General features: G+C 40.6%; 1 protein-coding gene across 1 annotated transcript in view; it reads right to left on the bottom strand.

Moving 5' to 3' along the window:
• Window positions 1-15283, bottom strand: part of hcn4 (hyperpolarization activated cyclic nucleotide-gated potassium channel 4) — a 136986-nt gene that overhangs the window by 71287 nt on the left and 50416 nt on the right. Inside the window, exon 3 of the mRNA XM_051724991.1 lies at window positions 9852-10013. Within this exon, the coding sequence (XP_051580951.1) occupies window positions 9852-10013 (162 nt within the window). The remainder of the gene's footprint in view (window positions 1-9851; window positions 10014-15283) is intronic.

Genomic DNA, 15283 nt, shown 5'->3' with positions numbered 1-15283 from the left:
CACATAACACAGTTTACACAATATACAATATACATCTAATAATATACAATATACAGTATACACAGAATAAGAAGACTGTATACAATAAAAAGAATATACAATATACAGTATACACAAAATAAGAAGACTGTATACAATAAAAATACACCTACCACTGTCGTATCATCAGCAAATTTAATTTTGGCATTGAAGCTGTGTGTTGCCACACAGTCATGTGTGTACAGGAAATACAGGAGTGGGCGGAGAACACAGCCCTGCGAGGTTCCAGTGTTGAGGGTCAGTGATGAGGAGATGTTGCTGCCCATTCTAACCACCTGGTGTCTGCTTGACAGGAAGTCCAGTGTCCAACTGCACAGCGAACTGTTTAAGCCCAGAGCCCGGAGTTTCTCATCAAGCTTGGAGGGCACTATGGTGTTGAATGCTGAGCTGTCTACAAACAGAATTCTCACATATGTGTTCCTTTTTTCCAGGTGGGAGAGAGCAGTGTGTAGTATAGATGCAATGGCATCATCAGTGGAGCGGTTGTTGCGGTAAGCAAACTGCAGTGAGTCCAGTGAGGCAGGCAGTACAGAGCAGATGTAATCTCTGATTAGTCTCACAAAGCATTTGCTGATGATGGGGGTCAGAGCAACAGGATGCCAGTCATTTAAGCAAGTGATTTTGGATTGCTTTGGCACAGGCACAATGGTAGACATTTGAAAGCATGTGGGGACCACAGACAAGGAGAGGGAAAGGTTGAAAATGTCTGTAAAAACACCAGCCAGTTGGTTCACGCACGCTCTGATGACACGGCCCGGAATAGCGTCTGGACCTGCGGCTTTACAGATATTCCCCCATCGGAAGGATTGGGTTATGTCCGTTATAGAGACGAAGAGTGAACTAACCTCTGTAGCTTCGGCCGTGGGAGCTCTCTCCGCGAGGGTGGTGTTGTTTCCCTTGAAACGAGCATAAAAATATTAAGCTCATCTGGGAGAGAGGCAGCGGTGTTCACGGTGGAGTTTTTATTCCCTTTGAAGTCCATGATGATATTAATTCCCTGCCACATGCTTCTAGAGTCTGTGTTGAACTGTCCTTCAATTTTGTCCCTGTACTGGCCTTTGGCTGCTCTGATAGTTTTGCGGAGGGCATAACTGGCTTGTTTATGCTCCTCCTCATTCCTGGAATTAAAAGCGGAGGTCCGCGCATTAAGTGCTGCACGAACATCACTATTAATCCACCGTTTCAGGTTAGGGTAGATCCATATTGTGTTGGTCAGCACTACATCATCTATGCACTTCCTGATGAAACATGTTATGGTATCAGCATAGATCTTGATGTCGTCATCAGAGGCGGACCGGAACATCTCCCAGTCCACGTGATCAAAACAGTCCTGTAGCATAGAATCTGATTGGTCTGACCAGCACTGGATCGTTCTGAGGGCGGGTGCTTCTTGTTTCAGTTTCTGCCTGTAAGCGGGCAGAAGGAGAATGGAAGAGTGGTCCGATTTGCCAAATGGTGGGCAGGGGAGGGATCTGTAGCCATCCCGGAAGGGAGAGTAGCAATGGTCCAAAACCTGGTCCCCCCGTGTGTTGCAACTGATGTGTTGGTAGTATTTCGGTGCTACTGACTTGAATTTGGCTTTGTTAAAGTCCCCGGTCACAATGAACGCAGCCTCAGGGTGCGCGGTTTCCTGCTTGCTTATACTCCCATACAGTTCCTTGAGTGCCCGGTCTGTGTCGGCTTGTGGGTATAACATAAAATGGTCATTATGGCCAAACAGATAAAAAAAATGTTTTCATTAGATTAGATGACATTTCTCCAAAAAGTAAGATCTCTGTCCCCATGTGCACTTGCAAACTGTAGTCTGGCTTTTTTATGGCGGTTTTGGAGCAGTGGCTTCTTCCTTGCTGAGCAGCCTTTCAGGTTATGTCGATATAGAACTATTTTTACTGTGGATATAGATACTTGTCTACCTGTTTCCTCCAGCATCTTCACAAGGTCCTTTGCTGTTGTTCTGGGATTGATTTGCACTTTTCGCATCAAACTACATTCATCTCTAGGAGACAGAATGCATCTCCTTCCTGAGCGGTATTATGGCTGTGTGGTCCCATGGTGTTTATACTTGTGTACTATTGTTTGTACAGATGAACGTGATACCTTCAGGCATTGCTCCCAAGGATGAACCAGACTTGTGGAGTTCCACAAATTGTTTTCTGAGGTCTTGGCTGATTTCTTTTGATTTTCCCATGATGTCAAGCAAAGAGGCACTGAGTTTGAAGGTAGGCCTTAAAATTTTCCAAGCTGTTTAAAGGCACAGTTAACTTAGTGTATGTAAACACCTGACCCACTGGAATTGTAATATAGTAAATTAAAAGTGAAACAATCTGTCTGTAAACAATTGTTGGAAAAATTACTCATGTCATGCACAAAGTAGATGTCCTAAACGACTTGCCAAAACTATAGTTTGCTAATATTAAATCTGTGGAGTGGATAAAAAATGAGTTTTAATGACTTCAACCTAAGCGTATGTAAACTTCTGATTTCAAATGTATGAAGATTTATATTGAATATCATCAAAAGGTTGAAAAATATTGAGACAAATATATTTTAGCTATTTCCTATAGGCCTATGCGTATGTATGAAAGAAAGTTTAAACTCTTCCAATGACTGCATGAATATTAATCTAGACCGACTCCTGGGAGCTTTGCATTGGAAAAAACAGTCAAACAAAATGAAAATATGTACAAATGGGGCCGGAAATGAAATCCAAGCTGAAGAAAAGTGGGTCAGCTATTTAGAAATATGTGAAATTTCTGTGTGAGTCTAAAATAGTGAATAAATTGTCCTTGTCCAGTGGATGTGTGTGGAAATCCGTGAGGAATCAATATTGACTCTTCTGTGGAGACATGTCCAGATTGCTTTCAGACTCATTTCTGCAGGGGCTCAATCTACAGAGAGAGACAGCTTATTACAGCTTTCCAAGAAGAAGAAAAGGACCATACCATTTCAGAATGACATCGCTGTCACTAGAAAAGCTGGATGTAAAAATGTAAAGTAGCTGCAGGCATCCAAAATGAATTGGAAAAATACAAAGTGGCTTTAATATATTAGTGTTTAAATACTCAGAACCCTTGTAACATGTATTTTACTGATATATTTTGGTGACATACTCAGTCCAAAATTACCTTTTTGCCACACCTGCTAGTGAATTCAGAAAATTCACTATGGCCAATATTTCTTACTGGCCATGAAATGTTATTTAGCATAATTTTTATTGAAAATGTCTCTGTCATTGGAATTATTTTGCCTTTTCCTTTCTTGCATATACAGTTGAAGTCAGACGTTTACATACACTTAGGTTGAAGTCATTAAAACTAATTATTTAACCACTTCACAGATTAAATATTAGCAAACTATAGTTTTGGCAAGTTGTTTAGGACATCTACTTTGTGCATGACATGAGTAATTTTTCCAACAATTGTTTACAGACAGATTGTTTGACTTTTAATTGACTATATCACAATTACAGTGGGTCAGAAGTTTATATACACTAAGTTAACTGTGCCTTTAAACAGCTTGGAAAATTCCATAAAATTATGTCAAGTCTTTAGACAATTAGCCAATTAGCTTCTGATAGAATGTGTACTGAATTTGAGGCGTACCTGTGGATGTATTTTGAGGCCTACCTTCAAACTCAGTGCCTCTTTGCTTGACATCATGCGAAAATCAAAAGAAATCAGCCAAGACCTCAGAAAAAAAATGTTGGACCTCCACAAGTCTGGTTCATCTTTGGGAGCAATTTCCAAATGCCTGAAGGTACCATGTTCATCTGTACAAACAATAGTATGCAATTATAAACACCATGGGACTACGCAGCCATCACACCGCTCAGGAAGAAGATGCATTCTGTCTCCTAGAGATGAATGTAGTTTGGTGCGAAAAGTGCAAATCAATCCCAGAACAACAGCAAAGGACCTTGTGAAGATGCTGGAGGAAACAGGTAGACAAGTATCTATATCCACAGTAAAACGAGTCCTATATCAACATAACCTGAAAGGCTGCTCAGCAAGGAAGTAGTCACTGCTCCAAAACCGCCATAAAAAAGCCAGACTACAAGTGCACATGGGGACAAAGATCTTACTTTTTGGAGAAATGTCATCTGATCTAATGAAATAAAAATGTAACTGTTTGGCCATAATGACCATTGTTATTTTTGGAGGAAAAAGGGTGAGGCTTGCAAGCTGAAGAACACCATTCCAACTGTGAAGCATGGTGGTGGCAGAAATTTTGTGGGAAGAACTGAAAAAGCGTGTGTGAGCAAGGATGCCTACAAATCTGACTCGGTTACACCAGTTCTGTCTGGAGGAATGGGCCAAATTTCCAGCAACTTATTGTGAGAAGCTTGTGGAAGGCTACCCAAAACGTTTGACCCAAGTTAAACAATTCAAAGACAATGCTACCAAATACTAACACAGTGTATGTAAACTTCTGACCCACTGGGAATGTGATGAAAGAAATAAAAGTTGAAATAAATCATTCTCTCTACTATTATTCTGACATTTCACATTCTTACAATAAAGTAGTGATCCTAACTGACCTAAGACAGGAAATGTTTTCTACTATTAAATGTCTGTCAGGAATTGTGAAAAACTGACTTTAAATGTATTTGGCTAAGGTGTATGTGACTTCATCTGTAAGTGTCAAACAGCGTAGTTGTCGCTCGCAGCATTATATATGACATGATTCAGTCTACGTCTTGCAGTGAAGCTGCATCTGACACAAAAACATGAAGAAACATCTGTATTTTGTTCCTAATATATTGGTTTTGGTGGCTTAATGTGAGGAATACTCCATATGTGTCAACTAGGGCTGGGCGAAATGATGATATATATCGTGGCGATGATTTAAAGTGTCAGTCGATAAAGATTTTGCTATATTGTGTATATCGCGATATGTAAATATCCATGTGCAGAGCTTGGGCTTATCTATCAGTGGGTAGGGCTTCAAGTGTTTATTTTCGTTGTTTTGTTTTTTTAAACTTATGCATTTATTTTCTTTGTTGCATTGCTTGGGAAGATCTTGAGTTTCTTGAGGAAGGTTTATAATAATAATAATAATATTGGTCAACAACATATCAGACTGAAATGTGGCATAATGTGAAATTTAGTATTCTGGTGAGAATGATTTAAAACGAAGTTGAGTGTTTTTTTTTTTTTTTATTTGGAATATTGTCCCATTCCAAATAAAGAGAAAATTACTCCGAACAGCCACAACATTAAAACTACCTGCCTAATATTGTGTAGGTCCCCCTCGTGCTGCCAAAACTGCGCCAACCTGCATCTCAGAATAGCATTCTGAGATGCTATTCTTCTCACCACAATTGTACAGAGCGGTTATCAGAGTTACCATAGACTTTGTCAGTTCGAACCAGTCTGGCCATTCTCTGTTGACCTCTCTCATCAACAAGGCATTTCCATCCGCAGAACTGCCACTCACTGGTTGTTTTTTTGCTTTTGGCACCATTCGGAGTAAATTCTAGAGACTGTTGTGTGTGAAAATCCCAGGAGATCAGCAGTTACAGAAATACTCAAACCAGCCCATCTGGTACCAGCAATCATACCATGGTCCAAATCACTGAGATCACATTTTTTCCCCATTCTGATGGTTGATGTGAACATTAAATGAAGCTCCTGACCCATATCTGCATGATTTTATAGACTGCACTGCCACCACACGATTGGCTGATTAGATTGGCATGGATGATTGTTGGTGCCAGACGGGTTGGTGCCAGTATGAGTATTTCTGTAACTGCTGATCTCCTGGGATTTTCACACACAACAGTCTCTAGAATTTACTCCGAATGGTGCCAAAAGCAAAAAACAACCAGTGAGTGGCAGTTCTGCAGATGGAAATGCCTTGTTGATGAGAGAGGACAACAAAGAATGGCCAGAATGGTTCGAACTGACAAAGTCTATGGTAACTCTGATAACCGCTCTGTACAATTGTCGTGAGAAGAATAGCATCTCAGAATGCTATTCTGAGATGCGGGTTGGCGCTGTTTTGGTGGCACGAGGGGGACCTGCACAATATTAGGCAGGTGGTTTTAATGTTGTGGCTGATCAGTGTATATAAGAGAAAGAATTTAATTCACTGACTAGATTATCCAAAAATAGGCAGTACAGTATGTTCATTTAATATATTAACCATTTTTTATTGCCCCCCCTCCAAATATATATATCTATATATATATATATATATATATATATATATATATATATATATATATATATATATATGTATGTGTGTGTGTGTGTGTGTGTGTGTATATCAGGGCTCAACGCTAAGGATTTTTTTCTACTGGCCCAGTCGAGCCAGTGCTTCAGATTTTTACTGCCCTGCCATAATTTTCACTGGCCCCAACACAAAAATGATAAATAGCTGTTTTTACCATCATGGTTTTAAAAATGTGTCCGAAGATAAATATTTTTTACATATATTATGTTTTTAAGGCAATGTCCCACAAAATTGAATCACATTTATAATTTGCAAGATATGATTTATGCCTTATGTAATCCCATATAAGCACTTTACAGATATAAATTCATAAATACATCATATTAGCCTCAGCCATACTGCCATTTACACATGAGTTTTTAAGTGAAGAGTTCTGTGGAGGAGATGATGTGTTTTCGGTCACCTGTTTAGTCATGCTGTCATGCAACTTTTGGCCATGTGTAGTGTATTCACACACAGCATCAAAGATTTAATCACTGAGTTAAAGGTGTGATTATTGTCTGAATGTAATAAACATATGAATCCCTGAGAAGAGACTTGCTACCAAATCGGTTGTGACGTGAAATATACATTAGGGAGATATTAGGTCTAATCTGTGAATTAACAATGTGTACTGTATATAACATGAAATCAGACAACCTAAAGACCAACACAGACTGATGCACAAAGCACAAAAACAAAAATACCTGTACGCTCCAGAAATGAGAAATGTAATGTACAAATTTTCATCAACATGTAAAAATTAAAAATGTGGGGATTTCACGCACTGTGAACACGGAATGTGCGGGGATACTTAATATGTTGCACAAGACGTTAAATCCCACTACGAAATTCATTAAGTGGGTTTTTTTCCCTTCTATTTTCTAAACATTGGTAATAGCTGCTGCTAAGACACTTGGAAAAGAGCAAGGACAGTGCTAGGAGAGTGCACTCGGTGTCTGCACACGACTGTGCCTTGGCGCGTCCAGTATATTATGCACTTGCTCATCTTTGCGAGCTAAATAGAATCGCTAAATAGAATACTTGGTTCGCTCAGTGTAATTTTAGTGCTCTCTCACTTGTTGTTTTCTTGCACTAATGTTATAAATGCAGCACTGGCACGATCGGGCAAGTGACAGTTCTAGCAACTGGCCCGAATCTCTCTCTCACTGGCCCCGGGCCATCGGGCAGTCCTTATTGTCGAGCCCTGTATGTGTGTATATATATATATATATATATATGTATACACTACCGGTCAAAAGTTTTGAAACACTTGACTGAAATGTTTCTCATGATCTTAAACATCTTTTGATCTGAAGGCGTATGCTTAAATGTTTGAAATTAGTTTTGTAGACAAAAATATAATTGTGCCACCATATTAAACTAAAATTTAATAATAAAAAAATGTTTTGGAAATTGATGGCTAAGACCAAATAATAAAGAAAAGCAGCCAGTAAGTGCCCAACATAGATGGGAACTCCTTCAATACTGTTTAAAAAGCATCCCAGGGTGATACCTCCCTGAGTTGGTTGAGAAAATGTCAAGAGTTCATGTCTGCAAATTCTAGGCAAAGGGTGACTACTTTGAAGATGCTAAAATATAACACAGTTTTGATTTATTTTGGATTTTGTTTAGTCACAACATAATTCCCATAGTTCCATTTATGTTATTCCATAATTTTGATGACTTTACGATTATTCTAAAATGTAAAAAAAAAAAAAAAAATTATAATAAAGAATGAGTAAGTGTTTCAAAACTTTTGACCGGTAGTGTATATATATATATATATCGTTATTGTGATATACTGTAAAATTACTCATATTGTGATTTTGGTCATATCACCCACCCCAAGTGTCAGCACGTGCAGTTCTTGAGAAAAAAACAAAACAAAACAAAATAAACCTTGAGGCATTGTAGATAAACATATGATGATGCATTTGTAACTGAGAAGACTTGTTCACAACATCCACAAGTCGTGGCAGATGTTTCATTTAGTAGATTAATTGGATATCTTTGACTTTGAATCTGTTACATCACTTACATCAGTGTATCTTTCTTACAATTTTTTATTTAATCCATGTAATATGTTGCAGTTCCTAAGAAAGTTACCATCCAACTGCCGAGTTTTATTTACTTGCCAAACAAGATTTTACAGGCATTTGGCAAGTGTTAATTTTCTCTAAAAAAAAATTAACTAGCAAATTTGAGCATCCTTTCCATGATAATCTCACTGTGTGCCTCTAATGTCTGTACGCCTCCCTGCTGATTGTTAATGCTCTTGTTTGAATCTGATCTAGGGTTTATGTTACTGCAGGACAGGGGAAATCATAGACAACCAATTATCCCTCAGGGAAGCCAACGAGCCACCACAGGCCTATAAATCCTAGATCCTGAGAGGACGTGCTCATTTGGGGTTTGGCCTCTCTCGCTCTTATTGGGTTGATTTAGGGTCACTGCTCGGGACACTGGCATTCAGCTAAAGCAGCTAAACCTCTGCCTCTTTCTGGACACTGGGGACTCCGTGGACGCCCGTCCTCGACTAAAAATGGAAATAAATCAAAACCCATTTCACTGAACAATACTGTCAATACTAGAGTGCTATCGAATGAAGAAAAAAAAACACAATCTATTGTAAGACACTTCAACCAACTAATACCCTTCTTATGTAATAATGCTATGACATTATGAGTAATTTAAAAATTAAGGTAGCATAACACAATATGGTTATTTTGCTGGAAATTCAATTAACAAAAAAACAGGTGAGTTTGGATATTCCAGTGAATTAATTCACAAATGAAAGGTTCTTCACCTAATTTGATTATTCCTTATATTTAATTAGAACTTGATGAATGTAAGTCAAATGACAATTCAATTATAAGTCTGTAATCTGTGCACAAACTACTTCACATCTGTATTTTTAATCTTATACAGTTGATATTTCCATCTCTACATTCTGACTGGATGAACCACAATGTATAACCTTGTAAAATAGCTGATAAACATATAAAAAATATACCTGTTACACACATAACTTGAATTCTGTAAAAAGTAACTAATCGTGATGTTGCTTTGACGTTGCACAAGTAAACTTTACTCCGTGTTACACACCTTAATAAAAACTTCTTTCTCATTATAACTTTTTTGGGACAAATCCCACTCTGCATTGTCACATTACTCCTGGATTTTGTCGTTGCTCATGTTGCCTAAATATAACTAAATATATCCACCATGTTTCAGCAAAATACACAGCACGTGTGTCAACTTGTGGTAAGGCTAAAATAGTAATATAAAGAACAACAATAAAAAAAAACATTAAGAAAACATGGCCTCGGAGAAAAATACATTAGTAGTTTAGCGAAGGCAAATTTACATTTGAGGGACGAATGCGAACCCCCATGTGAAACAATATGAAAACAATATCATATAATTTATACTCCCATATGAATGATATGAAAACAAATGAGTAAAAAAATACTCATGTTTTGCTTTAAAAGGGAGGTGTAGTGCAGTGACAGCAAAGATGATAGGGATAAGATGGGCAGCCCATGGGGAGCAGATGCTAATCTGATTTGATACAGACTTTATGTGTAAACACTCACCACCATCTTGTTCTTGGCGACCCAGCAGTCAGCAGGGAAATCTTGCAGCATGGGCACCAGGAACTGCAGGCAGCCATCCCAGTGACACAACAACAGCATCATTCCAATTAAATTCACGATTCGCACCATTGCACTGGCCAGGTCATAAGTCATATGAAAGATCTGGAAAAAAATGGAGAGAAGGAGGGATGGTGAGATGTTCGACACAAGCTTTCACACGTTGATCTCTCTGATTGTCACTGCCATTCGGAGTTTAATTTAAATCAGTGCAAAATAAATGTACATTCTGTACTAAAACAAAACAGGCTAACCTTAATTCACCAAATACAAAAACTTTATTGATTAATGACTGAATTGAGGTCTGTTGTACAATCAACACCTTTAAAGGTCAAACAACAAATCGGCCCATTTGCAAGAAACCCCTGAAGTTAAGAAAACTCTTAATTATAATTATAAGTGTACATTAGGGGTGTAACAATTCGCTCTGACAGCGATTCGGTTCAATTCAATTACGACTCTTTACCCAATGATTACGATCATGGTCCGAAATTAACTTTTTAGCCCACCTGCCAAGGTGGCCGGTGGATGAAAAAATGTACCAGCCAGTCAGATTTCTTACCGGCCAATTATTTATTTATTTATTGCATTTTATAAGTGGACTTTAAGACATGAGAGACAAATAAACAATACTGTAAGCATGTTTAAAAGTGAACTGCTTTTTTTAAAGAATTGCATTGTTTTAATTTTCATGAAATATTTAATTGCCAGGTAGTCCATTTAGAATTATTTTTTCAGATTATTCACTTATTACAACAAACTACATGTTGTCATATGAATGACCAGTAAGTAACACTCATGAGTCTCTTGAGCCTTAAGTTCACAAAACACAGTAACAGTTTGTGGTTTATTTGGAGTGAGTCAGTTAATTCTGTCAGCTCCAACTGATGTCTTTTTGATTCACTAAAAAGAGCCGGCTCATAGATTTACTGCTAAATATGGATGTTATCATACCATTTTTGTTTTGAAAACTGTGTGAAAACAATTTTTGGTTATCCTTTGTTTGATCAGAGAAGGTTAACAACCATTGAAGTGTGTGTTAACAATTCACTATCTGTCACTCACTCGACGCTGTGTCGATGTAGTGACACTAGGGGTCACACTTGGGAGCCCCAAACACCTCTGCTTTTTGAAAAAAGGCCAATGGGAATTGGCGAGTGGAATTTGCATACCTCTCCCCCGGACATACAGGTATAAAAGGAGCTGGTATGCAACCACTCATTCAGATTTTCTCTTCGGAGCCGAGCGGTTGCATTCAGTGCACTGAATTCAATTTCTCCCTATCATTCACTTCAAACTGCTGGATTTACGGCGCATTTCAGCGGCTTCTCCCCCTCTGCACCCGTGGAGTGCAGAGAACGCCCCTGGGCACTTCGGCAGAACAAAACAAAAGAGTATATTCTAAAAGAATATATTTTCAATTCTAAAAGAGCAGCACATATGGAACGTCTTTTTAAAGATGCCTTTCCTTTTGTGTGTTATTCCTGGTTGCGGTCGTTATCTCTCCGCTTCTGATGGCCACGATCGCTGTCTTACGCGTCTAGGTGCTGCCCACGCGGAGACATCGTTCGTGGATGGGTCTTGTCCTCATTGCGAGAACATGACCATGGCAACGTTGTGGTCGTGGCTTGCCTTCGTAAGAAAGCAAGCCACCCCAGCGGCTCCCCGCCTCGGTCCGTCTACCTATGGGTATGAGGCCGCGTCGGTTAGCACTGGGGGCGATTTGGGGACTTCAATGGGAGCCCCGGTCGGGTTCTCGGATGAGACCGCCGGCTCGTCTCAGGGCGAGTTTGACCTCTTATTCGGAGCCCGGGAAGAAGATGAGTTATCGAGCGCAGCATCGGAGAGCGGGCTCGTCCAGTCTGACGTGGAGGCTTCAGCTGGGCTTCCTCCTTCGGGTATGGTCACCCAGTCTCAGGCCGACGCGGAGATGACGGACACTCTTTCCCGGAGCGCCGCTCATGGCACAAACATGCCCACACCGGGTTGGTTCCGACGGACTGCGGGGACGATATTCCTCCTCCCCCCTCCTCGACCAATCTTTTGGTGGGCGTCAGGAGCCAGGTAAGTGCTTCGATGTCTCTGGACTCAGCACGGCCACGGGGTTCGAGCCCCCTCAACGTGGTGCCTCAGGCTCCGCCCCGCCGCGAGGCCCCACCCACCGGTACGTCCGACATGATTGTCCCCTTGGTCCCCCTCACCCGGAGTTTGGACACGTGGCTCACGCTTTCCAACCCGTCATGATGGCTGACCCGGACCGTCCAACTCGGCTACGTGATTCAGTTCACCAGGCGCCCGCCCAGGTTCTCTTTGAAGACTGTCCTCCTGACTGCGCTCACTTCCATCAAGAGGGTAGGGGACCTGCAGGTGTTCTCTGTCAGCGAATCATGCCTGGAGTTTGGTCCGAGTTACTCTCACATGATCCTGAGACCCCGACCGGGCTATGTGCCCAAGGTTCCTACGACCCCTTTTAGGGATCAGGTGGTGAACCTGCAAGTGCTGCCCCAGGAGGAGGCAGACCCAGCCTTGGCGTTGCTGTGTCTGGTGCATGCTTTACGCATCTGTTTGGATCGCACGCAGAGCTTTAGAAGCTCCGAGCAGCTCTTTGTCTGCTTTGGTGGACAGCGGAAAGGAAGCGCCGTCTCCAAACAGAGGATCACCCACTGGGTCGTTGACGCCATCGTGATGAAATATCACGCTCAAGATGTGCTGCCCCCCGTGGGGTTATGAGCCCACTCTACTAGGAGTGTAGCAGCCTCCTGGGCCCTGACCAGTGGTGCCTCTTTGGCAGACATCTGCAGAGCAGCGGGCTGGGCAACACCCAACACCTTTTTGAGGTTCTACAATCTCCGGGTTGAGCCGGTTTCGTCACGTGTATTGTAAAGTATGAGCAGGTAAGTTCCGGGACAGCTGGCCGGGTGTACCACTTGCGCATAGCGCCTTTCCCCTCCCTTGAGGTGAAGACGTGCACTTTTGACTCCCAGTCGTGTTCACAAGCTGTGATCCCTGGATGACTTTCCTCCTTAGCCCTGTGGCAGACGAGTTTGCGGAGAAACTCGCTATCGGCCCAGTACATATGCTAATTAGGCCCTGTACTGGGGTAGGTGCTCCACATGTGCTGGTTCCCCGTAGGTGACCCCATGTGATATCTTCTGCTAAATCGTTTCCCTGTCGATAAACTGTGTCTTCCTTGGGCAGCCCCTCTGCCCCCGGTCACCATGTTGTAGAAACTCCTTCCCCCTCGGGTAGGACCTACCATGCGACTTCTCCACATGACATACTTCCGACAAGACTCAGTAAGACCATGTGATGTATTTCCACTCAAAATCCCCCCCTCTCTGAGTGGGGAGTGGTTTCTTGGGAGTGACAGATGGCTAAATGGCTAAATTAAAAGTGGCTAAAGTAAAAGATGGCTAAATGGAGACACCTCTGCTTGTCAATCTCATTCACGAGAATTCAATCACATTAGGTGTGTTCGACTTGAACTGCATCTTGATTTACCGATTGGCGAGATTTGCTTGTTGCAGTCGGGGGAGGAGTTGAAAAAAGACCAGTCAAGCTGGACACTTTTGCACTTGTGCTGAACCTACATCAGTCACAGAAGATTGTGCGATGTTTGCTTTCTTTATTGCAGACGAAGTGGAATTCAGATATATAGATTCTTGAATTTTACATATAATAACCAGAAACATTATCATTTGAAAAGTCTATGTGCTGCTTGATACAGTGCCTGATGTGTGTACAAGAAGAAAGTCTGTATTATTCTACTACCAATAAAGGAGTCAGTGTTTTTAATAATTCTGAATGTTTTTTAATGAATAAACATGATATTACCATGACAAACATAATATAGCATGATATAAACATGATGTACTTTTATAAAAACACGGATTTGTGAAAGTTTTCGCCTAACTGGTGTCAGAATAAACACCTTGGTACTGGCATACTATCATTCTACTCTATCTGCCATAGACTGACATAGCAGAAGTAGTAAGAGTGGTATGCCATTGCGAACGCAGCCCATGAAACACGTGTCACTAGGCCTGTTGCGATTATTAAATAATCGTCTGATCGCAGTTATTTAATCTAACTAATTTGAGATGACTGCTTTTATTGTGCACTTCAAATTCCAATCACAATTTAATGCCCAAATAAGGGAATTTTAAACAAATATAAAAATGCCATGAACGGCGCGTTTGTGTGTTATTCAACTGAACTCCGAGTGCCACTGAGCCGCACTGCGGACATCAACCCAGAGCTCCTGTCCGGAAGAGCGTGTGAAATGCTTCTCAAATGCTCTGATGTGTGCGCCATCAGCAGAGGCTCGCGCTAAACTCCCGCAAAAATATAAACGAACAAAGGTAACATGGATAGTGTACGCAAAGCGCTCCGGTTTCACTTTAATTTAACGATCGGGTAATGGCAAATGTTCTTGGTCAAAGCGGGTTCATTCACTTATGGTTAATGACAGAGTGACACAGAGGAGGTGACGCACGCTTACTCTATTTCTGTGGAGTGATAAAATGATGAAATGAAATCTCAAAGGTTTTGCTTCATAAGAAATAATGGCTCGTGGGTTTCATCAAAGAGCATTAAAATAACTTGTCAAAGTGAAGAAATTAGGACAGAAATATTTTATTATTGCTTAATTTAACATAATATTCTATTACATAATATAAATATAATAAAAATATATTTTGTATTATATCTTATTTATTTTTAATAAGTTCCAAAAAACAACAATGTAAATGTAAAGAATTTACCAAAACTAAAGTTGACCAAAGAGACATATTTTAAGTATTTAGAAATATTTTGATATTTTTGATAGTTTTAAAACCTTAAAAGGAAATCTTATACCCCAGTTTTATTATTTGATTTATATATTTGAAGTTAAATACTGTATGTAAAAATGTAGGCTTCATGCACAACTCACCATGCACCCCAATGAGAGTGAGAAACACACATTAAAGTGACCACGAGGAGGTTACCCCATGTGACTCTCCCTCCCTAGCAACTGGGCCAATTTGGTTGCTTAGGAGACCTGGCTGGAGTTACTCGACATGCCCTGGATTTGAACTTGGGACTCCAGGGGTGATAGTCAGCATCTTTACTCGCTGAGCTACCCAGGCCCCCTAAAAGTGACTTCTTAAGATGTATGAAGCACACTTGCGCCTTAAGAAATATGACAATTAATTGTGAAAGCCCTAAAGGGACAATTGATCGTCATAGCCCTCAAACAGACAATTAATTGTCACATTTGCAATTATTTGTTTGACAATTAACTGTCAGCCAAACTTCATAATCGTGACAGCCCTACGTGTCACCGCTGTCATCTGAGATTTCTGGCCAATCCCGAATATGTAGTGTCTACGCTC

This window comes from Myxocyprinus asiaticus, chromosome 18, assembly GCF_019703515.2.
Source record: "Myxocyprinus asiaticus isolate MX2 ecotype Aquarium Trade chromosome 18, UBuf_Myxa_2, whole genome shotgun sequence".
Taxonomy (NCBI): Eukaryota; Metazoa; Chordata; class Actinopteri; order Cypriniformes; family Catostomidae; genus Myxocyprinus; species Myxocyprinus asiaticus.
Note: the sequence above shows the minus strand (reverse complement) of the source record. Positions and strands in the feature narration are given on the sequence as shown.